The 24,629-nt window shown below is 37.5% G+C and overlaps 1 protein-coding gene across 19 annotated transcripts in view; it reads right to left on the bottom strand.

Annotated features, from left to right (window-relative positions):
• CAPRIN2 (caprin family member 2) overlaps positions 1-23,096 on the bottom strand; it is a 39,914-nt gene extending 16,818 nt beyond the window's left edge. For 7 of the 19 annotated variants that reach the window (XM_074325851.1, XM_074325850.1, XM_074325854.1 and 4 more), the window contains exons 1-9: positions 22,701-22,828; positions 21,312-21,577; positions 19,168-19,230; positions 12,597-12,683; positions 8,314-8,552; positions 6,882-6,964; positions 4,485-4,652; positions 3,337-3,380; positions 1,708-2,385 (exon numbers count right to left, since the gene is read on the bottom strand). In XM_074325851.1, coding sequence (XP_074181952.1) covers positions 1,708-2,385; positions 3,337-3,380; positions 4,485-4,652; positions 6,882-6,964; positions 8,314-8,552; positions 12,597-12,683; positions 19,168-19,230; positions 21,312-21,563 — 1,614 coding nt within the window. In that variant the 5' untranslated portion in view covers positions 21,564-21,577; positions 22,701-22,828. The other 12 variants (XM_074325852.1, XM_074325847.1, XM_074325849.1 and 9 more) reach the window with 10 other exon arrangements.
• Between the last annotated feature and the right edge of the window lie 1,533 nt (positions 23,097-24,629).

The following is a 24,629-nucleotide window of genomic DNA, read 5'->3' as shown; positions in this document are numbered from 1 at the left end:
TGCTAAATTGCTTCAGATTGCTGCACACCCTGAGTTAGACCTAACGGGTATAGTTACTTATAGCTGTCAGCATGCCTCTCCCTACCAGTTCTTCTTCTCCACCGTGTAATTCATTTGGAAATCACACAACTAAGTTTGTCTAAAGTGTCATATAAGAGTTAACAGACTGTAAATACATGAAAGGCTCTTTTAGGAGAAAAGTACGAGCTTTAGTGATTAACCTAGTATTTTGGCTTTGAACTCTATTTTGCCCTTGACTGTACTTACTCATATTCTAGACAGCTGAGATTGCAAGACAGAGAGACAAATATTGTATTATATAGAGAAGTCTTCTCTCAGTCACTGAAAGACCTTGCATCTTCAACATAATGCTGTCTGTGCCATAAAAGCAAATTAAATATGAGTTCCGACTTTTCCAACTAAGCACCGCAGATTTTAAATTATTCAGCAAATAGCAGGGTATCAATATTCTGGTATGGTAAAGGCTTGGCATTGCTATACCTAGTGGAATTTTAAATTGGGTTTTTTTTACAGCTTTATTGAGGTATAAAATTGAGGTTTTTAAAATGTAAGTTTCTCAAAATAGTTGATATAGTACAATTACTTTTGTGTGATATCTGGTTGATGAAATAAAGCTATCAATCTTCCACAGGGTCAGGAAGAAGCTAAAATTAATATTAGCACTTAAAAAGAGGAAGAAAGGACAGCAAAAGGAGACAAGTAACTCTAAAATTCTCTTCCCATTAGGTAGACTGAGGTTGGGGTGATTTATTTATAAAATGCAATGCTTTGCTTTCCCCAAGCAAAATGTTTTTCACGCTGTTAGAGGACTAAAGGTTTATCAGAAAACCTTGTGCTAAAATGGCATGGAAGTGCCAGGAACACTACTACATAGAGATGGAGAATCCTGGGAGTATAAAAGGTTCACCTTTCTTAGCAAACAAGGTGGTAACAAATTTGCATTTAAACAGTGGTAAATGGAGTATAATTCAATAAAAGGCAACACTAACTAACTAGCATTGTATCCAAGCATTATTCATTATAAGCCTTCTTATCTTCCTGAAATAGGTTATCATTAACAGAAGGAGGCCTTACAATTGAACTAAATATCATACTTCAAAACCTAATTCCAGAATATTTAATGCTTATAGCTTCCATCTCCAGAAAATTCTTAGTTTGAAACAGAAATGAAAAACTACTTCAGATCCTCCCCCAGCTACTGGAATGTTTGCAACCATGTCTTCTTCAAAGACTACAGGCTAATCTGAGTGACTACAAATGAGTGAAAAAGAAGAGAATACAGAAAAATGTAACTTGTCAGAAAAAGTCAGAAAAAGAAAACAAGTGAAATATAGTATAACAAGTCTGCTACCCTGTGACATGCATGTACATTTCTCACTTGTTCACACTGCTGTCTTGTCTCCACTACCTACTATTTTGATGTCATATCTGTCATTCAAGTTTTGGCATTAAAACAGTATTTTCTTATTGTGGAACCTGCATCTCAGCTTAGTCTCAAAAGACAATTTTCAATTTTCAAGGGAAAACAATATATTATACATTGAAGAGGTAAGTGAAATACTGTCTACATTAATTTAACATGGGTTTTGTTGATTTTTTTTTAAAAGAAAACTAAAAAGTTATCGTTACCGCAACTCCTTATTTATGCCTACACAGGCAGAAGCAGACTGATACAGATCAACTCACATCTTTGGGTTCTGTGTTAAACTTCCTGGGCAGCAGCTGGTCATTTGGCATGAGGCTTGCTGCAGCCACCCCCCAGGACTTTGGAGGAATCTGTGACTGTGGTGTTACAGGGTGTTTATGATTCTCAGCATTGTTTTCCCAGGATTTAGAAGCATCTGGATGTCTTGAATCCTGTTCTTTACACAGGGGAGTGGTCCATGATACAGTGACGTTCTGTTCACTCTGCAGAGAAGAGTTCCAAGACTTTGGAGGTGGCTTCTTTGGGTCCTGTTCTTTCTGCCGCTGAACTGGCCATGGCTTTGGTGTCTCCTGCTTCTTCTGTTCCTCTTGAATGTATCCTACTTTGGATTTAGGAGTTTCTTGCTTCCACTGGCTAGGAGTTGGCTTGGGTTTGGAGACATCCTGCTTCTTGTGTTCTTCCTGCAGAGGGCACCTGAGTTTTGGAATCTCTTGCTTCCTGTGTTCTAAGGAAACGGAAGGCTTTGCTAGCTCTTGCTGCTTAGCAGGAGACTCCCAGGACTTGAAGGATTCCTGTTTCTTCTCCTCGCCATCTGGTTCAGTAAGCATATCCCAACGTTTGGGGAGATTCAGTTTTCTTGCATAATCTGCTTCCCAAGATTGTTCTTCCTCTTTTTTGCTTGAATAATCTACTTCTGTCACGTATCGTCTGTTAAGAAACTAGGCCACAGAAAAAGTGTGCTTGAGTCACAAAATTTGTACAAGACCTTGAAGGGAATACTGACCTGTACTAGTATTCTTACGTCCACTGGTCTGAGCCATCGAGCTAACAGAAAACTTCTGTCCTTATACTACTTGAAAGGACTGTCCAACTTTTTTGTCCATTCCTCTTCCCTCAATTAACAGAAACACAAACTTTGATACTTCAAAAGTAGCAATCTATATTTGACTGGCAGAGGCAGAATCATCTTGATAAAAGAGCCTGAATCAAGCAAATGTGACACCGTAATGTGCAGTTCTTAGCAGTCTTAGGTGAGTCAAGTATAGATTGCTACATGAAGTATCAAAGTTTGTATTTCCGACTACCCACCTGACTCAATTAAACATGGGCTTAAGGTTCAACCGTTCAACTACACAAAGTTAAACTGTTGAACCTTAAGCCCACGTTTCCTGAATTAGCAGCTTTTTCTTTACTGCCATTATATTATATCAACATACTGTGATTTTTGCCTCTTCCATTCTTTTCAGCTTCTATGAATTTCAATGTCACTTCAGAAAGAGAACAAATACCCTCTTCTGTTGCTAATGGGAGTAAATTTTGGAGAGAGCAAAATCCAACCCATCTTTAAATTCTAACACAAGGGCCCAAAACAACAGTAACATCTAATGTGAGCACTGCTTGTGTGCCAGGCCAGATTCTAAGCGATTCAGAATTTAACTCCATTACGCCCCACAATAACCACAGGAGGCAGGCATTATTAACCCCACCTTAGGTGTCAGGATAACAGACACAGCTGGGCTACATATTTTGCCCCAAGTTGCTAAGCTAGTCAGCTGCAGAGCCAGGATTCAAGCTCAAGTGGTCTAACTCCAGGGCATCGACTCCTAACCACAACACTATACACAAGTCTCAAAACACAAAATCGGCAAATTACCTTTCAGTAACCTTACCTCTTGTGGTTGTATCTCTGGCTGCGCAAGTTCCATAAGAGACTCTGGGAAGAGAAATGGAATATCGAATAAACACTAGGCAAACTGTAAGTTTTCAGACTGATTACAACTATAATTTATTCTGGCAACGTATTTCAGAAGAATAACAGAAAAAGAATGTACAATTATATGCGTAGCAGGAGTCATTCTCACTGTTGCTTGTTGGTCAAAAGCATGTCGCCTGAGACTAGTTGAACCCACTAGCTCTCTTCATATAAGATACTTTTGTGAAGGCAAGTTGCAGTTAAAAACTGATTTCTGATTGAAAATAAGCCTATCTCTTCTTACCCACAAACACAGCTTCTTTCAAAATGGAATTCCAGTTTCAGTCCCACGGGGTAAAAATTAGTCATGTCCGCTTGAAATACAGCCCTTCCAGGCCTCCGACAAGCCAGTTTAAAGTTGGGAAGAGGTTAAAGGAATGAAGATACTGAAGCACTGGACTTAGTATTAAAAACGCAGAGGAAGTAAACATGAGATGTGACTTGAGCAACTGCGACCATGGGACTACGGGATCCAGCCTGGATTATCTCTTTACAAGTGACATTTCTTAAATAAATCTGGCCTCAACAAACAAAAGTAAAAGTGCCATTTACTCAAAAGTATTTCTTCCCCAAGAAAAGTGGAATTTTGAAGAGTATATTTCCTTTACTGGAAACATAGTTACTTTAGCAACTTTTTTTTTTCCTGAATCAATATATTAACCTTATTGACATTCTTGTTCTACTACAGTATTGGATGCTACTATAACTTACATTTTAAACGATTTTAAATATAATTATCCTACTAATAGTTTAACAAAGAGGCTCATTCAAACTCCATAAATGTCTCATTTTAACAGTGTACAGTACATTGTTACAAGTTACGCTCTTGTAACAAAGCATAACCTAATGTTTCTATTAAGGTTCACCCTTAATTGACGGTAAATCATGGTAATAAAGCCTACAGATGTTTTTTAAACATAGGCTTATCCTGCAGCAAACTAAGATTTCCATGCATGCAGAAACTAACAAATTAAAATAAGGCAATCATTTCACAATGATTTGACTCATTTTGGGTAAGTGTTAAAAATGTAACCATTGTAAAGAATTTCAGAGATCACAACAAACCTGACTCTTTGACAGATTCAGTCTTCAATAACTGTTTTTTCTTCTCTGGTTTTATTAGAATTTCTTCCTCCAATGATGATTCTTTTTCCTTAGCATTTTTTGGAACTGGGATACTTTCAAAATAGCCTGAGTTCAGCAATTTAGACAGCAGATCCTTCACGTGTTTGTCTAAGCAAGAGTGATTAAGACGTAGTTATCATATAATCTAATAGTTAATGGAAAATTATTTGGAATAGAAATCCTAATATAATTTTAGCCTAATTATAGTATGTCTTTATAACATTCTATATTAGAGAGGATTCAAAGAACCAGTCAGAACCATGAAAAGTAAATATGCGGTCCATCTTTTACATCATACTGAACCAATATAATCTTTCAAGGTCAGAACCCCAGAGTTTATCAAGTCACCTAAATTTCTCTGGGCCCCCATTTCCACTATTTAAAAACATGACTAAAAATCAAGGACTCTAATATGCTACAAAAGCACATATTATTCCCTGAGCTGAGAGAAACGGCATTATCTCCCATCTGCTCCCAAGACATCACAACTAGCAATTAATCTATCTTCCCCAAGTAATTAAGGCTTTAGAGAAATCAAAGTTCCCCTAATACAGCCATTAGGAAACCCTATGTAGGATAATCTCAAGGATTTTTAAACTATAAAATCCATAATTAAGACTTTACTCTTCGCCTGAAACTAATTTAGAAAAAAAATTTGCTAGGTAATAAAAACAAAAAAAAAGACTTTACTCTTAAGTTATGCTTTATGTCACTCCTAGCACACCACCCTTTGATGATCAAGAAAAATCTTAAAAGGATATTAAAGTCAGTGTTCCATAATCCAGTCTAAAATCTATTTCATTTTTAATATCCACTAAAAACATAATTCCCCAATTAAGCAGAGTTCCCATACTTAACTTGCGTCTATTACTCCTTTCATAGAGAACATAGAGTTTGCCTTTTTAAAGAAAATGAACTTAGAGGTATAACTTACAAACAACAAAATTCACCCATTTTAAGTGCACAGCACAGTTGTGTTGTTTCTGGTGTTACTCCCACCAGCACAATGATACAGAACATTTTCATCACCTCAAAAAGTTCCCTCATGTCCCTTCATTGTGATTATGTCTTTCCTATAATTTCATATAAATGGAATCATACATGTGTCATACATATGTCCTCATTTTTTAATCTGGTTTCTTTCACTCAGCATAATTATTCTGAGATTCATCCATGTTGGTGCATGTATGAATACGTCATTCCTTTATTTTAACTGCTGAATAGATTCCGCTGTATGTATATACCACATTTTGTTTTTCAGGTATCAGTTGATGTACATCTGGGCCGTATTCAGTTTGGGGCTATTAGGAATAACGCTGGTATGAACATTCGTGTACAAACACTTATGTGAACATACCTTTTCCATTCTCTTGGATACTAGAAGTATAATTGCGTGGTCATATAGTAAGTGTACACTTACTATATTTATTTCTTGGTTTTATAAGAAACTGACAAGCTATTTTCCAAAATATTTGTTATCATTTTGCATTCTAACCAAGAAATAAATTTCTGTGATTTAAACTTGAAAGGACATAGAAATTTTGAGATTGCTACACATACTTATTTTTTAAAAGGAAGCAATCAGTATTACCAAATGTAGCTTTAAGCTAGTACACAAAATTATGCCTGGCCATTTGTACTTGGTTATTTGATGAAAGTCTATTAAGGAAGCCAAAAGAACGCTTTCTCTCCAGTTCATTTTCCAGATCAATTGACAACAATGCTTCAATAGACTATGTAGCCAAGCCATTTACATTTTCTTAGGCAGATCTGGTAGATAAGTCTTGATATTAGCAATATGTGGATTTAAGATTCTTAAATAGGACAGGTACAACTATGCAGAATAGAGAACTGAACCCCAAAATGGTCGAGCCGGTGTTGAAGCTAGCTTTAACCCTGTTTCCCCAAAAATAAGACCTAGCCAGACAATCAGCTCTAATACGTCTTTTGGAGCAAAAATTAATATAAGACATGATTATATTATGTTATAGTAAAATAAGACTGGGTCTTATATTAATTTTTGCTCCAGAAGACGCATTAGAGCTGATTGTCTGGCTAGTTCCTATTTTCGGGGAAACCCAGTAGTCCTTAGCTCTGGTTCCTAAAGCATAGTGACTTTCCACTTCAAAACTCTCCCTAGGTTCCATTTTAATGAGTGCAGTTCTATAACAGCTGCTTTTAATAGAACTAAACAGAGATCACTCTCTCAATGAATGTATGAATAGTATTGTCAGACATGTGAGTTCTGATGGACTAACACAGTTTCGGTCCTCAGGATCATTCTAAAGACATAAAGTTTAGTATTTACTGCATAAGCTCAGAGTAGAGAAAACTCACATGTCGTTCCTACAACTGCTTTCTCACTACCTTCCAAAAGGTCCCAAAAGTACAAGGATGACTGCTCCATCTGGTCTTCCACACTGACGAGGAAAAGGAAAAGCAACAGCAGAACAAAATGGCTTAGAGGCATCCATATATATGGAGCAGTACAATTTACACAATATAACCCATCAACAGTTAAGACACTCAATGTTAATTGTCTTTTTATGCTTTGGAAATGAAACATTGAAATTTTATAAAAGATGACTACCCATTTATGGATTTCAAATGCAAATGCAAGCATTTTTCCTCAAAACAACTAAAATAAATATTTTACCAAAAAACAGCCATTAAGGAATAGACCAAACAGAGCTTAAAGCTGTAAACGCAGTATCAGTCATTATCAAGCATATGTCCTAGAGGAAAGACAGTGGAATGAAAATATGAAGAGCTGCATTCGACTTTAAAGAGAGCAGCTTATTTTTCTAGTTATGCTTCACTTACATTTTACATATTAAAGTAAGCGACATTCCCTGAGTCCGCCCAAGTGAAGTAGGAGAAGGAAGACACCAAATAAGTAATGATGATGAAGTAGGTTATCAGGATAGGAAGGAATAAAGATATGTCAATATGTAGGTAATTAATAGTTTTATGAGGTTTCTTCCTGATACAAGGCTGATTTCTAATAGTTGAAATCTCACCCTGCTTTAGCATGGCTAACAGACAAAACACTAACAACCTATATCTAAACACAGCAAAAGCATAGAGATCTGCTCGGTAGCTGATTTAGTCCATCAAAACAAAAAGAGCAAGTAGATAACTTTGGGGAGGGGGGGGAATTGAGTAGCCTCAATTTGCTGGTTTTGTCTTTTAAATTAGATTTATTTCTCAGTATTTATTCAAAGCACAAGAAGAACACCAAATAATTCTCACTTTGAAATTTGGATGAAATTGGCCAAGTTAAATTTTATTTACCTCCACCTAAGTACAGCAGTAGCTAAGAAGGCAAAGACTCAGGTAATACAATATCCTGAGATAATTACAAAAAAAATTTAACAACATACATAATTAGTATTATGGTTTATACTTGTATAAGGTTAAAACTTGATGATCAGACATTATTTTTTAAAATAAGCATTACAACACAGAAGTATGTTAATGAGGTTATGCAAATTCACTTTCCTCCTAGATAGGCTACCAACCCAGTCAGAATCTAGGCTGGCCAACATTTCCCATGCTGAATCAAACTAATGTTTTCTTAATTACTAAATATATACACACACACACACACAAACACATGTATACATACATATATACACACATATACATGTATACACACATACGTGTGTGTATATACATATACACACGTGTGTGTGTATATACCTATATATAACCAAAAAAGCTAAAGTGTTGTGTGTTCTAGTTCAGGAAAATATTTTCATTAGCTTACCTCAGGCTTTCATTTCTTTCAGGGCAGGTCAGTTTTGAAAATTTAATGAGGTAGTCAAGTTCTTTTAAAGGCAAATACACTGCACCATTCAAGCCCTCTTTCAAGTCTTTCTGTACATGTTCCTGTGTCAGGTTCTGTAATACATACTGAACTTGAAGGATAGTGCGAAGTTTTTTCTTCTCAGCCTCAAGTTTTATCATGTTCTCCCTTCTCTGGGCCTTCTTCTGAGCTTTAAGTAGCTGTTAAAACAAATGCTAATTAGGGATGACAACTCTCCACCACCCCGATTAGCAATTCGTAGTCTAAAAAAGTCTAATGCCAAAGAGTTGAAATGATAAATCTCATATACATAACACTGACTGTGAAACTGACAAATTCATTTAAGCCCGCTTCCTTTTTCAGCTAATGAAGTCACTGAATAATAAACTTGGCCAATGGAGCCCAAATATCTGACACGCAACTCCAGGCTGTATCTAATACCTCTTATATCACCATGATGAAGAGGCAAAGTACCTAGCTATCACTGATGTCCGTATTAACCCCAAGGGTTTACTTTTCTATATTTATGTATATCAAGCCTTTTTAGAACAAGCCTTTGTAATATTTCAGTAAGAAAATGCTTCAGTTTCATTTTATTTTTTGTTTTTTAATTTCATGTTCCAAGGCAAGAATATTTAAACTAAAATGGTCAGTTTTCAACTAACCAAAGAGTGATTAAAACCTAAGGAATTAAAAACCAAACAAAAATAAAATGTCTTACAAATGTAGTGCCCAAAAACAACCATAGCAAACATATTTGTTTTAGAAGTAAAATTAAGAGATATTTTCATAATTGTCTGTCAGTCTGGATAGAGCTGTATCTTCCAGTGTTTAACTGACAAAACATTTATGGAAAATTAGTGAAACATAAATTTTTCTTCAAATAAATGTGTGTGTAGACTAAGCAGCCTTGAGTCTACTCTAAAGCTCAGAACTCTAATACCTTAAAGTCTGACATAATACTTGGGTCCCAGAGGTGGCTTCCCATTTTTAAAAAAAAAAATAAAAATTACCATTTATTTCCACTAAGAAACCTAAAAGGTTTCTTCCTATAGTTGTTATTCTGATTGTAATGTTTCCATCTTAGTGGATATCTTCCAAGGTATGAAGATTAATGAAAAAAAAATCTAAAAGAAGATTTTTTTCCCTATAGATGGGTTAAATTACTTTGATATAGCGCCAGTATTTAAAACTCTACAAAAGAGATGTGTATATTCATAGAACCTAATAGATGAAGACTGGGGGGGAGGAACTCAGGAAAAAGATTCATTATGGCATTTTTAATTCCTTTCTAGCAGGTATGAAAGCAACTTAATAAATTTGACTTGTGCTATTACCAGCAACAAGAGAAAATGCGTGAAGATAAAAATTTTGAGAATGAGGAATGGACTGGTGAATGGTGAAGGGTTATGTGAGAAAGGATATTTTCTTCAGGATGGCAATGGCTCAGAAAATCTTTTCCAAGACCTCAATATGGACTTACACCAATAACACTTACTAAAACTACAGGATTCTTAGTTTCTGCTTGAAAGGAGGAAAGAGTAAAGGGTGGCAATTCTAGTTATCCAATTCCATGGGACACTCTTGGGCAGTTTCATGATATTAATATGGAAAGGCAATTGATGCTAAGGGCACCTTCAGGACTATAGCACATGATTACCTCAGATCTCTCTTTAGCGACCTCCCAAAGTTGGATTAGATGTTCTTATGGGCTCATGCCACCCTGAACTTCCCCTAGCAAAGTATCTATTACATTAAATGGTTATCGTTTTATTTATTCGCACCTCCCCCTTCAGCTTCAAATCCGTGATGACAGGGACTATATCTCTGTTGTTCCCAATATATCATTAGTGCCCAACACAGAGCCTGCCACATGACAGGACCTCAAATATTGGTTGAATCAATCAAGTATCAAGTAAGAAAGCATGTGGAAACTGAGAAGTCAGGTTACAGTTTCTTTTCTTTTTCCAGTTGAGGGCTGGTTTGGAAAGAAGAAGTTATGACATATAGACTATTATCAACCAATAGTATTAAAGAATAACATTTATTTTCTGAACCATGATGTAGGATGATAAATCTCCACCAGGGACAGCACTCATATCATGAAAATGAGAGATGTGGCTGAGCTGAATAGGCAGGCTTCCAACTTCAGTTTGAAAGGAAAGAAGAAAATGTTTCATAATTTGCAAAACTGGCTATCATAGAAGAAGAGAGACTTTTGGGGTCTTGACTCATTAAGGCACCCTCCAAAATACTTTAGCACCTTGCCTAAAGTGAAACTAAATCCACAGTACAAATAAGAAAAAATAATCTCATAGATAACAAAATTTGGTGGGGTTGTGAGCTACCTCTGGATTATAACAGTAGAAGACTATGTAAAGAGATACCATGTCTATGGTATACAGTAAAGAACACAATTTTTAGGAGTGAAAAGTATCAATAGTAAGGGCACTACCTTAATTCTACTACTTATTGGCCATGTGACTTTTAAAAGGTTCATTTTGTTCTGAGACTCAGATTCCTTCTCTGAAAAAAGTGGAGCTATTTATATCTAATCCTTAGATTACTTTAAAAATCAAGTAGACTTTCATAGGTGCCTGGCACGTGAAAAGATTTTTGGGGTTGTTTTTTTTTAAAGAAAAAACATCATACATTGAAAAAATAAACGTGTGAATGGAAAACTAAAATTTGATAGGGTGACTGAGTAAAAAATGTTAATGGAAAATTTTTTAAGTATTATAAAAGTATACTTACAATCATCCAAACAGAGGGAAGATATGAAAAATCTTTTTATAGTGAAATGGACCAAAACTAAATAAACTTAACATATTGGGGTGGGCGGTGTTGTGGAGAATCAATCATACAAGAAAAAAATTGACTTAAAGGTATTATCTAAAATAGCCTAGAAATATTTAATAACTGTGGAATTAACAGAAAGTATGAAAATTAAGTGATATATGAGTGAACGTGAGTTAAAATATGCTATGGTTGACAAAAAGAGCTTATACCATCTCAGATTTACGTTAACAGAAGGTAGTGGCTCTATACCAGGCTATTTTAGATTTACACACTACCTTTAAGAGTTAATTAAGCTGGACATCCAGAAGAGAGTAACTCAGGACTGTAATTACAAGGATTTAGATGGCAGATATCTTCAGCCTAGAAATGATGCTTTGGCTTGCTGGGAGGGTAAGGAGAGGATGCCAGAGAAGAGAATTTCAGTTCACCATACAAGAAGAAAATATCCAAAACATAGAAGAGACTATCTTGTGAGACATGCTCCCCATGCCACAAATGAATTTATAAAAAAATTTCCTTAGTTGTTAGAACATGACCTTTAAAGGGCCTTCTAACTAAGATTCTGGAACAGTGAAGGATATTTCATTAACGAATGCTTAAGACTTCATATTGGGCAGCCAGATGGCTCTGTTGGTTAGAGCGCGAGCTCTCAACAACAGGGTTTCAGGCTGCCGGTTCAATTCCTGCATGGGATGGTGGGCTGCGCCCCCCTGCAACTAAGATTGAAAATGGCAACTGGACTTGGAGCTGAGCTGTGCCCTCCACAACTAGATTAAAGGACAATGACTTGGAGCTGATGATGGGCCCTGGAGAAACACACATTCCCCAATAAAAAATTTTTTTTTTAAAAAAAGACTTCATATTAATTATTGATTAAATTTGTCAGAGATAAAAGTTTGAATTGCCAACATAGAGAACCTAACAAGCAGTGAGGTCAGACTAACTCTAACATGAATCATAAATTTTTTATTTATTTATTTATTTTTAGTTTCAGGTGTACAAAAACAATGTAATAACTGCCATGGTCTCAACAAGATTCTACCAATTCTGTTTCCTAATATGTTAAACAATGATAAACTTACACACCTGCAGTATGTAAATTTACAGGCCTATATCCCAAAATATCTTTAATAAATGCATCTATAAAAACAGTTTTTATTCCCTTCTCAGTGATTTTTCTATAATTCCATACTGAAATAATACACATTAGATAACTAATACTTTATTCACAATGTCTCATATTCAGATACCATTTGTGTTCTCTTGAGGCTCCAGAAATTAGAAAAAACTAGTTCTGGAGTAGCTATCGTCAACCCCCATCCACAACAAAATATGAGCAGGAATCAGATGGATGGTAACCCAACACCAATATTAGATCCTGACAATTTCTTCAAGATCAGTGGTTAAACTGGTTTCAGGAAAAAAAACAAAGAAAACATACTCACATCTTGGCTCAGTCCTGAAAAGGTTTTCTGAAGCTCCTTGGCAAATTCTAAGTTATGTAGCACTTCTTCATATTTCTCTACTGCTTCCTATCAAACAGGAGAAGAAAACATCAGTTGTATGAACTTCTAAGTATAAATATGTCAAAACAGCGCTCCTTAAAAAACAGAAGACGAGATTTAAGACTATGAGCTAGCCATTTACTATACATACTCAATAAAGTAGGAAGAGTATTTAGTACAAGTTATATAAAGTTGAATTTAAAAATTCAATTTTTATACTAGCAATCTGGACAATAACAACAACAGGGCTGAGTCCCTATCTATAAAGTGTAAAGTCAGAGAGGCTTGTGAGTTTTAAGAGCACTGAGCCAATAGGATTTTTGTCAACATTCATTTACTACTCAAATATGTTACACAAGCAGCAACATGAGGATCACACAGATGAAGAAGCAACTTCAAGACATTTATACTATGTTATAGGTAAACAATGACCTATAACAGACAAAAGTAATTAAAATTTTAACAGAAATATTATAAATTTAAAGGGACAAATTTTTTTTTAAGATTTCACAGATGAACAAAGTTGATGATTAGAGAAGGATTAGATTTTTTATGGGACTTAAACTAATTCAAATCCATATGGAAGAACAAAGGGCTAATATGAAACAGAACAAGGTGGGGAACATATCCAATCCGATAAAGATGTATTATAAAGCCTCCATAATTAGAATAGTATAGGTCTCCACTTCCAGATATCTGCCCAAAGGAAATGAAAATATTATGTCCACATAAAGACTTGTATGAAAATTTTTATAGCAGCATTATTCATTATAGCCCAAAATAAAAACAATCCAAATATCCAGCAACCAGTAAACGGAGAAACAAAATGTGGTAGATCCATACAAAGAAATAGTAGTCAGCAATAAAAAGAAATGAAATTACTGAGACATGCTATCACATGAGCAAACCTCAAAAACAAAACGCCAAGTCAAAGAAGCCAGACACGAGAAGACTATTTTACGTGAAATATCCACAAAAGACAAAGTTATAGAGATAGAAAGCAAGCAAGGGCACAAAAGGTAACTGGGCGGGGTTATGGAAATGTTCTAAAACTAGATTGTCATGATAGTTGCACAACTCTACAAATTTACTACAATTCATTGAATGCTACACTTATAGTGGGTTAATTTTCTTATATGTATATGCCACCTCTATAAAGCTGTTTTAAAAAAACAGCCTGATGATACTAAGTCTTTACAAAGGTATAGAGCAATAGGAACTCCTATGTACTAACAGTATTAGCCAAAATTGGTGCAATAATTTTGGAAAACAGATTGGCATTTTAACCTATGTTCACTATGATAATTGTATAACCTGAAAAAAATCTTGCACCTGTGTCTCAATAACACCTATGAGATTGCTCAAAGTAGAATACCAAAAAAAAATAGCAAGCAACTGAAACATCCATTTACAGACTACTAAGTAGAGAAAAGCAAATGAAATACAGCTATTTGCATCAACATAAAAAATGCTAAATGTGAGTAAAAACAAGGCAAACTACAGAATATATAGTATGATACATTTACTATAAGGTACAAAAGAGCAACTCTAACAGATTTAAGAGCAACAAACAAGTGTTATTAAAATAAAAGCAAGGGAATGAGGGGGGTAAAATTCACCGTCAAGTTATAGGAAAGAGAAAGTAGTGGGAAGGAGCTTCAACGGGGTTGGTAATGTACTACTTCCGTGGTGGGTTCTGATGCTGCCTTTATTATGCGTTATAACTTATATGCAACATTTTGTTTGGAATATATATTTCATAATAAAAAGGTAGAGAGGTCTTCCAACTACAGAACCAAGAATGCACAGGTAACACAGCCATAGTACAGTAAGTCTTCACTTATCATCATCAATAGATCCTTGGAAACTGCAACTTTAAGTGAAACAACATATAATAAAATGAACTTTCCCAAAGACTAATTGACATAAACAAGTTCCTACAGCATATTTCTGATCACGAAAACATAACCAAACTTCTAAATAACTACTTTAACATTAAATACTGAAGTAAATGTGAACTACACATACATTTAAGAAAGATCAATAAAAACAAGTAAGAGAATGATGTTGCAACCTGCTTATTCCAGTTCAGGGTCCAGGAAGCTGGAGCGTATCCTGGAAGCTCAGGGTGCCAGGCAGGAAGCAACCCTGGCCAGATGCCCTTCCACTGCAGGGCAGACTCACATCCACACCCACACTCAGACTGGGACAGTGGAGACACGCCAGTTCACCTCACGTGCACATTTCTGGGATGTGAGAGGAAACTGGAATACCAGAGAAAACCCACACAGACATCGGCAGAACATGCAAACTCCAGGCAGTGGCCCTGGCCAGGAATTAATTTTTTTTCTCATCAACGTTATAATGAAACAACACTGAATGAAACACTGTTATTCGAAGACCCGTTCTTGGAGGGATGTAAAACTTCTCTGTAGACCACACTTCTGTATGCTCCAGACCTGGATCTTAAATACTTACTCAACATCACCACTTAATGTTTCACAGAAACATTAAAATCCAAAATTGAGCTCTGTATCCCACCCTCACAAAACTTTCTTCACCCCCAGTGTTTCCAAGCCCAATAAAGCATTTTGCCATCTATCCAACTGTTCAAGCCAGAAACCTGGAAACCTCTCTTGGTTCTTCCCTCTAATCCTACATCCAGTTACCAAGCTACGTTGATTTTACCTAATCCCCTACTTTACTCAAACCCCTCTACCACTCCCTAAGTACCAGCTCCCATCATCTCTGACCTAGACTACAACCAACCTTTATCTAGTCTCCTTACATCCACACTTACCATCTCCAAACAGTCTTCATACAAAACTGTGATTTTTTTTTTAAACTACAAATCTGTCAGAGTTTAGCAACATGGGCACCAAATCCTCATTCTTTAACAATAAGAACTTCAGTGGAGCCGAAAGCATCAGTGCCCCTCGCCTTTTGCTCAAGCACTCACTTGAAATCTCGGTTCTCCATTTCAAATCCAGATAAGAACCAAAATAGATATTAAAGCTACAAATGGAACTCTGAAAAACATCATTAAGACATTCTCCTTACTATTTAAAAGGAGAAATCTAGATTTATGTTTGCAGTCTTAGTGAAATCGTATTACTCTATAGCTTTGCCTTGATAGATTACTTAACAGTTGCTACTAAAAGAGGTTACAATAACCATGCAGATCATAGAAAGCTTTATTTACAATATTACAAATATCTATTGGGTTAAAGAGTAATTACAAACTGAAATTACAAAATTTCTAGCCAAAAATATTGAAAATTCAATATCAAACCTATAGAATACACTTAAAGCAATGCCTGAGGGAAAATTCACAGCCTTAAATACATATCAGTGGGGGAAAAAGGAAACAAATGAATTGAGCACTCAGCTCAAAGTTAGAAAATGAAGCAAATAGATCAAAGAAAAGCAGAAAAACAGAAAAAATAAAATAAATCCAAAAGCTGGCTTAAATTAAAAAAAAAAAACCAAACCATTAGCTGACTTAAGAGTAAACTCAGGAAATACACCACACAAAATTAGAAATAAACAGAAAGTAACACAGAGACAGAAGTTTAAAAATTACTTTGTCCCATTATGGGCAAATACATTTTTAAAACAGAATGAAATAAGTGAATTTCAAGGAAAAGTTTTGAAAAGTTGACTCCAAAAAAAATTAAAAAGAAACCTAAATATATAAATATCCAAAGGGAAAAAAAGAGAGAATATTTTCAAAGAACTCCCACCCGCCCCACACCAAAAAACAAACAGGCCCAGATAGTTTCACAGTACAATTCAACCAAACTGCAAAGACCATGCATTATGGAAACACTGACACAATATTTAAAAAGGAGGGGGTGGATGACTAGGCAGAGCACAGAGGAGTTTTAGGGCAGTGAAAATACTTTGTATGTTACTATAATGGCAGATACATGTCATCATACATTTGTCCAAAGCCATAGAATGTACAACACCAAGAATGAACCCTAATGTAAGCTATGGACTTTGGGTGATAATGTGATAATGTAGGTTCGATTATAATAAATGCACCACTGTGGTAAGGAATGTTGGTAGTGGAGGCAGCCATGCATATATGGCGTCAGGGGATATATGGGAACTCTCTATACTTTCTGCTCAGTTTTGCTGTGAACCTATAACTGCCCAAAACTAAAGTCTATGCTTTTTTTAAAAAAAAAAAGGAAGAAGCAAAAATAAAAGCCCCAATAGTATCTATATTAAGCTAAAGTTTATAGAAAATGGAAAGAGAGAAGGCAAGGAGAAGAATATTTGTTTATATAGGCTTAAAGAAACTGGACAGATATATAAGAATCTATCAGCAATCAATTATTCTGTAAGATAAGAACTGAACAGAGGAAGGACAAGGTGAAAAAATACTGCATCTTTTGTAATATTTCTTAATTTCTGAACTATGTAAATTATTATCAATTTTAAAAACTAAAATTAGAGTTCCTTAATTAAATACTACACTACTGATGGCAGTTCCCTGAGAGGTCAGATTATAGATTTTTCTTCTTCTGATTTATCTGCCTTTTCTAAATTTCTACCTTAAATATATCCTGCTTGTATGAGGAAATGTTATTTCTCACCAGTGCCACAAACTATACATTTAATCACATTTAAAAACCTAATATTCAATCATTTTATATTTAGCAAATCTATATGTAATAATCTATATGTTTACTATATGCTATACACTATTCTAGGCACTAGGAAAACAGCATTGAACAAATGTTCTAATAGAACTTCCATTGTAAGGGAAGGAGAGACAGCGTAAAACTTTACAGTTTGTCAGAGAAGTCTTCTATAAAGAAAATTAAAGCAAGGAAAAGAACTAAGGAGTGTAAATGGGGAAATGGAGGTATCATGTTGTCAGGACAAGCCTTACTGAGATGACCTTCAAATTAAAAGCTGAAGGAAGGTGGGAATTGAGCTATTAGACATCTGGGGAAAAGCATCCCAGGCAGTAGAAACAACATGTGCACAAGCCCTGAAGTAGGTGTGTGCATGGGACGTCTGAAGAACAACAAGAAGGCCAGTGTAACTGGCTTGAAGCTAACAAGGGAGAGAAGTATAGGAAACGCAATAAAGATTTAAAAGGAAGTGGGAACATATCTGGTAGGGCTTTCTAGGCCATAGTAAGGACATTCTGCCACCCTGATGGGAACCAGTGGGGACTTTCGAACAGAGGAATGACCATCTGACTTGCATTTGAATAGGATTACTGAGGCTACTATATGGAGAATCGACTTGGAGAGAAAGAACAGCACAGCCAGGATGGGAGCTATTACAGTAATGCACATGAAAGATGATGGGCTGGGATCAGGATGGCAGAAGTGAAATTTATGAAAAATAATCAGTTTCTAGATTTATTTTGAAAGTTGAACTTATCAAACTTGCTGATGGACTAGATGGAAGGTACGAAGAGCAAGATGAGAAATTCTCCAGGGTTTTTGGCAACTCCATTTTCTAGCCCATCAAGCCATTAACTGACATAACTAAAATTAAAGCGGGTACAGGTTTGGGGCGGGAGGGACAGGATGACATCAGATATCAAATAGGCAACTGGACATAGGAATCTAGAGTTCAGAGAACTAATCTATTGATAATGTAAACTTGGCAGTTATCAGCATATTTCTCAAAAGAGAAATCAAAGTTAATACTATGGTTATGAAGATGGTAATGAAATATTGAGATTAAAGTCTGGAGCTCTGAAATATAGCACATCCTTGGCATTTCTTAGAGAGCTACCTGAGCTACGACCAACCTATCCACCCACCACACCATACTTTCCAAAAATCAACAATACTACTTGTAACAGAACACTTCTTTCAAGGATATTTACACAAAGAAAAGTTTTATCACTTTAAAAGTTATTGAACATACGATGACTACTTGAAAACAAAGCCATGTTGAAATGCTGAAAGTTCAGCTAAGTTCTCTCACCAGCTATGTAAGCACATTATTCTCAGAGCTCACACAATTCAAATCTGCACCTCAGCAAAATTGTAATTTACTACATTACAAAAATTCTGGGCCAGTGAAGAAGAGTCAATATGGCAAGGGAAAAATCCTTGAATGCCAGTATCTATGATACACAACCTAAAATCTTAGTTGAAAAAGATAAAAGACAATAGATGTACAAGCTAGATCAAATAACTTTTAGATTAATTTTGTCCCTTCTTAGCCAGGAGATGTGATCAGGTCAAAAATGGCAAACATAAATGAAACATTATTTTTTTAATTTCCATATTGCTAATACGCTCCTCCACCAAATCAGATAAAATTTGCAATTACCAGGTATACCATGGACAAGTTAAACAATGTTTTTAAAAGTTTTAAAGGCTAATATTTATAGTTAAGTTAGAAAGAAATAAAGGCCAGCTGTCACTTATCTTTTTTGGCTTATCAAATCTTTGATCTCACCAAATCCACCTAGAGTTTTATTAAGAAAAGAAAACCAGCAAGTCTGACCAAAGGATCATAAATCACTTACCAACTGGTCTGGATTAAGTTGTTCTCCATTTTTCAGGCGATCCTTGTAATCTTCCAGTTTGAGCTACAAAAGAGAAACGTGTATCTGTTATCTAGCCTGATATAAAATTCCGAAACAAATACTAGACTTTGTTTCTTATGAAAACAAAGTTCTTGAAGTAAGCTATCAGTCTTCAAAAATACCATTTTACCACAAGGCAGGAAGTAATTGCAAGTGAGTTCCATTCAGGGGAAAAAACATTACATACAATTACATTAGTCTGGAATTATAAAAGTCAAGCAGTAATAAAACCCTTCTCTCTTAATAGTCTCCATGTATATTTAGATGATAAAGACTTAAGTAGTCAATCATAAGCCCCTAACCCAGTGGTGCTCAATCAGGGGCAATTTTGTCCCCCAGGGATATCTGTCAACATTTGGAGATACTTTGGGTTATCACAGCTTGGGGGATGGGAAGGAGATGAGAATGCTATTGGCATCTTGTGTGTAGAGACCAGGGTGTTGCTAAACATCCCACAATGCACAGGCCAGGCCCACACAACAAAGCATTAACTGGCACAAAATGTCAATAGTGCCGAGGCTGATAAATCCTGCTCTAATGCCATGCTCAAACTATTAATTACCTGTTGAATTATGTGGCATTTGTCCTATAGGAAACTTCCTAATGGAAGTACGGAAACGTAAACAATTTCTTTTCTAGCATTGTAGTAGCCTCAACTTGAAGCTATTTTTCATATTAAATTTGATATTTAATACATGACAAATAAATTGCATTTATTGTCCCCATAAAAATGGCATGACCCACCATGGTATTCTCAAAGCAATGTTTAGGTGCCTCCCATTTGGCTTTATAACTTTAAAATGCATTCCCAGAAGTTTGAAACAAAAGCATTGGTATTGTCAGACAGGTATTCAAAGAGGTAGTGTTAAATTAAGCTAGAGAGTATAAGTATACATATACCAGTGGTGCCAAAAAAATGTATACACATGACTTGCATTCATCTTTTGTTATCAGTATATATTAAGTATTACAATTTTAATACAGTTTTTTCCTTTCTTAAAATTTGTACACATTTGTTTGGCACCCTGTGTATATGTAGTTCCTCCCGCTGGGGGAAGATATTAATGATTCACCATCAATAGATCCTGCTTTGACTAGTTTCCCATAGTGGCAGGGAATTTGTGCTGACCCAGGCACGCTCACCTTATCACATTTGTGATCAACTACATGCATTCAAAAAACAACTGGTGAGAGCTAGGGCTACAGAGAAGCTACTAGTTACTGGCCCTTCTTCTACCTTCACTGCCTTCCTATGTGTATTTTTCAAATTTTTTTAAAAAAAGGAAAAGAAACAGTCAATCAAACTCTTAAAGTCTCTTTATGCTCCTCCATTAAAAGCAACTCTCCTAAGGTTTAACTAGGTCTTCTCAAAAAAGTATTTAAGAGTTCCTAGATGCAGAGTAGTTAATCACCTGCCTTATTATCACAAGCAAAGAGAATCACGACACAACAAAGCAACGTGCAGTACTGTTTCACAGGCTACATGACTCAGGAAATGAGAGGAATGATTTGGATCTTTACATCAGCATTTACTGTCACGTTAAGCTGATTATACCCTGAGTCTCTTGCAAGGCTCTCTACAATGCTTTCACCGACTAATCTTAAATGATCACCTAGCAATACAAAAATCAGTGTTAAAACATGTTCTGGCTTTACCATCGTTAACGCTTCCAATGACTGCAGCAGCTATACTGCAAAATCAACTGCTGCAGAAAGTCACAAGCAAAATAAGTTTAAAAAAAAAAAAAAACAGGCGATCTATGAAAAGAAACATTAATACTACACTCAAGGAATGAATCTGGTCTAAAGTGGCTAGCTCTTCAAGTATTTCAATAGTAACATGCATAATTTTACCAAGAAGAATATTTTTATTCAGTTATGCTGACAAATCAAACACAGAAAGTTTAATATATCCAACATTTAGCTTGCTTATATGTTTTCAGCTAGCTAAATCCCAAGGTTAGTTAAATCTTTAAGAAGTAATACCTATGAGCCCTGATTGAAAGCCAAGATATCAGTTCCTTAACCCTTATTTAAGATGGTGCATATATATACCCAGGTGGATTTAAAACCAAAAAAGTTACCTTCTTTTTCTCGATGTTTCTAATTTTGTGTTTAAGGCATATGAGTCCATTGTCAATATAGGTCTCATATGCTTGGGAAGGAGAAGCAGCGGAACTGAGAGTGGACTGTAAGGGGCTCACAGCCCACTGGCTTTCCCCATGCTGACTGTGGTTCACTTGGGGCTTGGCTGACTTCATATTGCCCTCTCTTCCCTCCTCTGAATGGCCTGAAGGTGACTGGTAACCAGAAGGAGATGAAGAGAGTTGCACCATTGAAACAGATGAGGCTGAAGGAGGGAAGAAAAAATAAAAAGTTAAGTAAATTAGGACTAGAGGGACAGCCAGGCTTTACCGTCCCTGCAAAGTCTAGACCCATTCCCTCAAAATTCTCTTCCACAGAAGTGAGCTCAAAACCCGATGGTGCTTTAGATACCGCGCTTCATCTCACTACTTTTACAGCAATTAGTGCCAAGCACTAGCGCCTTTGCGCAGGCAAGATCTACAAGATGGGGAATGTTTCCAGAAACTCAATTTTCCACATACGGAGGGAGAACTGCTAATCAAGCAATGGCTTCTGAGCGCCTCTCTTCTCGGGACAGTAATCTGCATTCTGAATAATTTCTGTGGTCAAGAAATGACACACACAAAAAAGCTCTCCCCATTGGGACCTCAAGGCAGCCACTGGATCCCCTTTACCTTGTCCCTCACCGCCAGCCCGAACCCCAATCACTAACAACATTTAAAAGAAAATCCCGAACACACGATTTTTTCAGCGTTCTCATTCACTAACTGAAGAGTAGCTTCTTGAACAAGAATGCTAACTTCCCTCGGATTGCTCTGGGGCCTACAAACGAAGTCCATCACTGCTGGACATTTGTAGCGAGGTACTCTCTCAAGCTGCGAGCGCCGCAAGTTGGTTATGTTTTGTTTACACTAACCCATCACCACTCACACCCAGCCGGTTTAAGGGATCATCCTGGCGAGCCAGGCACAGCCCTAGTCAGTGACCCTCGCACCTCCTTCACCCCCGCGCGACGGAGGTATCCATCCCACTCCCCTTAACAGCACTCCCAAAGCGAGGGCATAACGGGTCCCATGCACGCCAGCGCGGATCCCAAATCCCCGCAGGGACCCACGCGAGAGGCGCCTCCACGGAGCGGTCACTCAGCATCCCGAGGGCACCGACCCCCGCCCTGCCCACAGCCCTCCGACGCCAAGGCACCTGCCGGGGCCACTTCTGCAGGTGCCTCTGGGGAGGCCGACCTGGAGGAAAACGCACGAGCTACTGCCTCGGGAGCACTGCTCGGAGGATGCCGAGACGCCCTTTCACCTCACCACGGCGTCGGTCGCCAGCCTCTCCCACCCTCGCCGAGCCAGCCGCCTCCCCACGCCGCCGCAGCCCGGCGTCACCTCCGAGGCCGCCGAGGCGCTGCGGCTGCCGCAGCCCGGGCTCGCCTCCGAAACCCGGCGGGAGCCAGGAGAGCTGCGAGGGTGTTCCGGCGCCACCCTGCACTCGCTGCTCCTCCTCCTCCCTCACCCCTCCGATCCTCGCGGGCGGCGTCTGCGGCGCCCCGCGCTCCGCCGACTCAGCTGCTGCAGCCCAGGCCAGGTCTGGCAGCCGCGCGTGGCTTATATAGGCGCGCCCGTATCCCGTCCCCCTCACCCGTCCGCGCGCGCAGCTTTGTGCCGCTGGACACCGCCTCCTTCCGGTGCCCCCGGCCGGGCTGCAGCGGGGCTCGGCCCAGGGGGCGTTTGTTCCAGGCCCAGCTGCGGCGGGAAATCGGTCACGAGAGGGCGCGTTCTCCCCGCGATTGCGCGGACCGCTGGGCACCAGGTGGGGCCCGTGTGACGGCGAGAGCCGATTCCTCGTAGACCACCCCCGAGGCCCTGTGGAACGTTGCTGATTGCAAACTGTAATAATAATTGCATGTGCGACCTTGAACAGGTGATTTCGATCACTCGAAAAGGGCCGCGCGCCCTTTGTGGAATTGCCAGTTAAACCGAGCTTGAGCCTCTGGTGGTTTAGGTGGGCATCCTTGAAATGTAGGGTCTGTCTCTACACCCTGTACTCCCCGTCCCCCCGTTATTCCATCCTTCACAGTAGGATGGGGAAAATCCAAGTTTCCCCAGAAAGGACTCAGCCTGTGAGAGCAGACTGCCCCAACTTTTCCATATAAACGGAAGGGTGACTCCGCAAACTTAGATAAGCTTGTGTTTATTTAGACCGTTTCATTTGTTGTAGCTTTGAAACAGACGGATCCGTTGGCACTCAGAGAAAAAAAGCTGAGAAAAATCTTGGTAAGGTTGCATAGAAGGCTAGAAATACGTAAATGTTTCTGAAGAAGGGGATTCTCAGACCAAATGAATCGAGTTCAAAAAACAAAACAAAAACAAAAAAACAGCAATACCCCGGGCCCCTGTGTCCAGCCATTACACCAGGTAGAATTGTTTTAGGTCCTGTCCCTAAGACTGGTAAAAAAAATTAGACTAGCAAGAGAAGAATAAACTCAAATATAATCAAGGAAACAAAGGTCCAGTTTAAAAAGTGTTAGCCGAGCCCACACAAAAATTACCATGATTTTTATCATCTCTTGATACCGTATTTTTCAGTTATTATCTGTGTTCTTTTCATTCCCTGGTGGCATAATGTACCTTAATGTTGCACTTTTGCTTTGGTTCTCTGAATCCCACATGTATTCTTGAGGGTCAGATAAATATTAGATCGTCCATTTGTTTTATTGCTTATAACTAGAGAAAGAACAGAAGTGGGTGAATAACGGGAGGAAGACTATACCTTCACCCTTGATGGAACAAAAACGGCAGACATAGGTTTAAAAAAATGTAAAGAACACACTTTTACATCAATGAGTAGGCACAAAGTTACAGTACAGGTTGAGGCACAGGTTATGCCTGTTGTAAGCTGAGCTAATAATGAATCTAAGAATGGTATTTGTCACATTAGCCATGAAATGTTTGCCTTCTAAATGACAAAGAAGAAACACTATCCCTTGGGTTCTATAGATCTGGCCATAGATGAATGCTAACTATTCCACTAAATGGAATAATTCTGAATAAATCTATAGATTTATTTCCCATCATGGATTCAGAAAATGAATCAAGAAAAAAATGCAAAAGCAAAAATAATTATATTTCAAGTCCAGTAAGGTACAGTCTGTATAAGCAAAACATTTGCAGGAGATTGTACCTTAGTAGATAATGTTGCCCTGATATCTTACAAAAAAGGTGGTTCAGAAAAAAAATCTTTCCTACTAGAGAAGATCTTTAAAGCCAATGATCTGGCTTATTTTGAAAACACATGTCCAACCCCCCCCCCCCCCC

Source organism: Rhinolophus sinicus, linkage group LG02 (genome assembly GCF_036562045.2).
Source record: "Rhinolophus sinicus isolate RSC01 linkage group LG02, ASM3656204v1, whole genome shotgun sequence".
Taxonomy (NCBI): Eukaryota; Metazoa; Chordata; class Mammalia; order Chiroptera; family Rhinolophidae; genus Rhinolophus; species Rhinolophus sinicus.
Note: the sequence above shows the minus strand (reverse complement) of the source record. Positions and strands in the feature narration are given on the sequence as shown.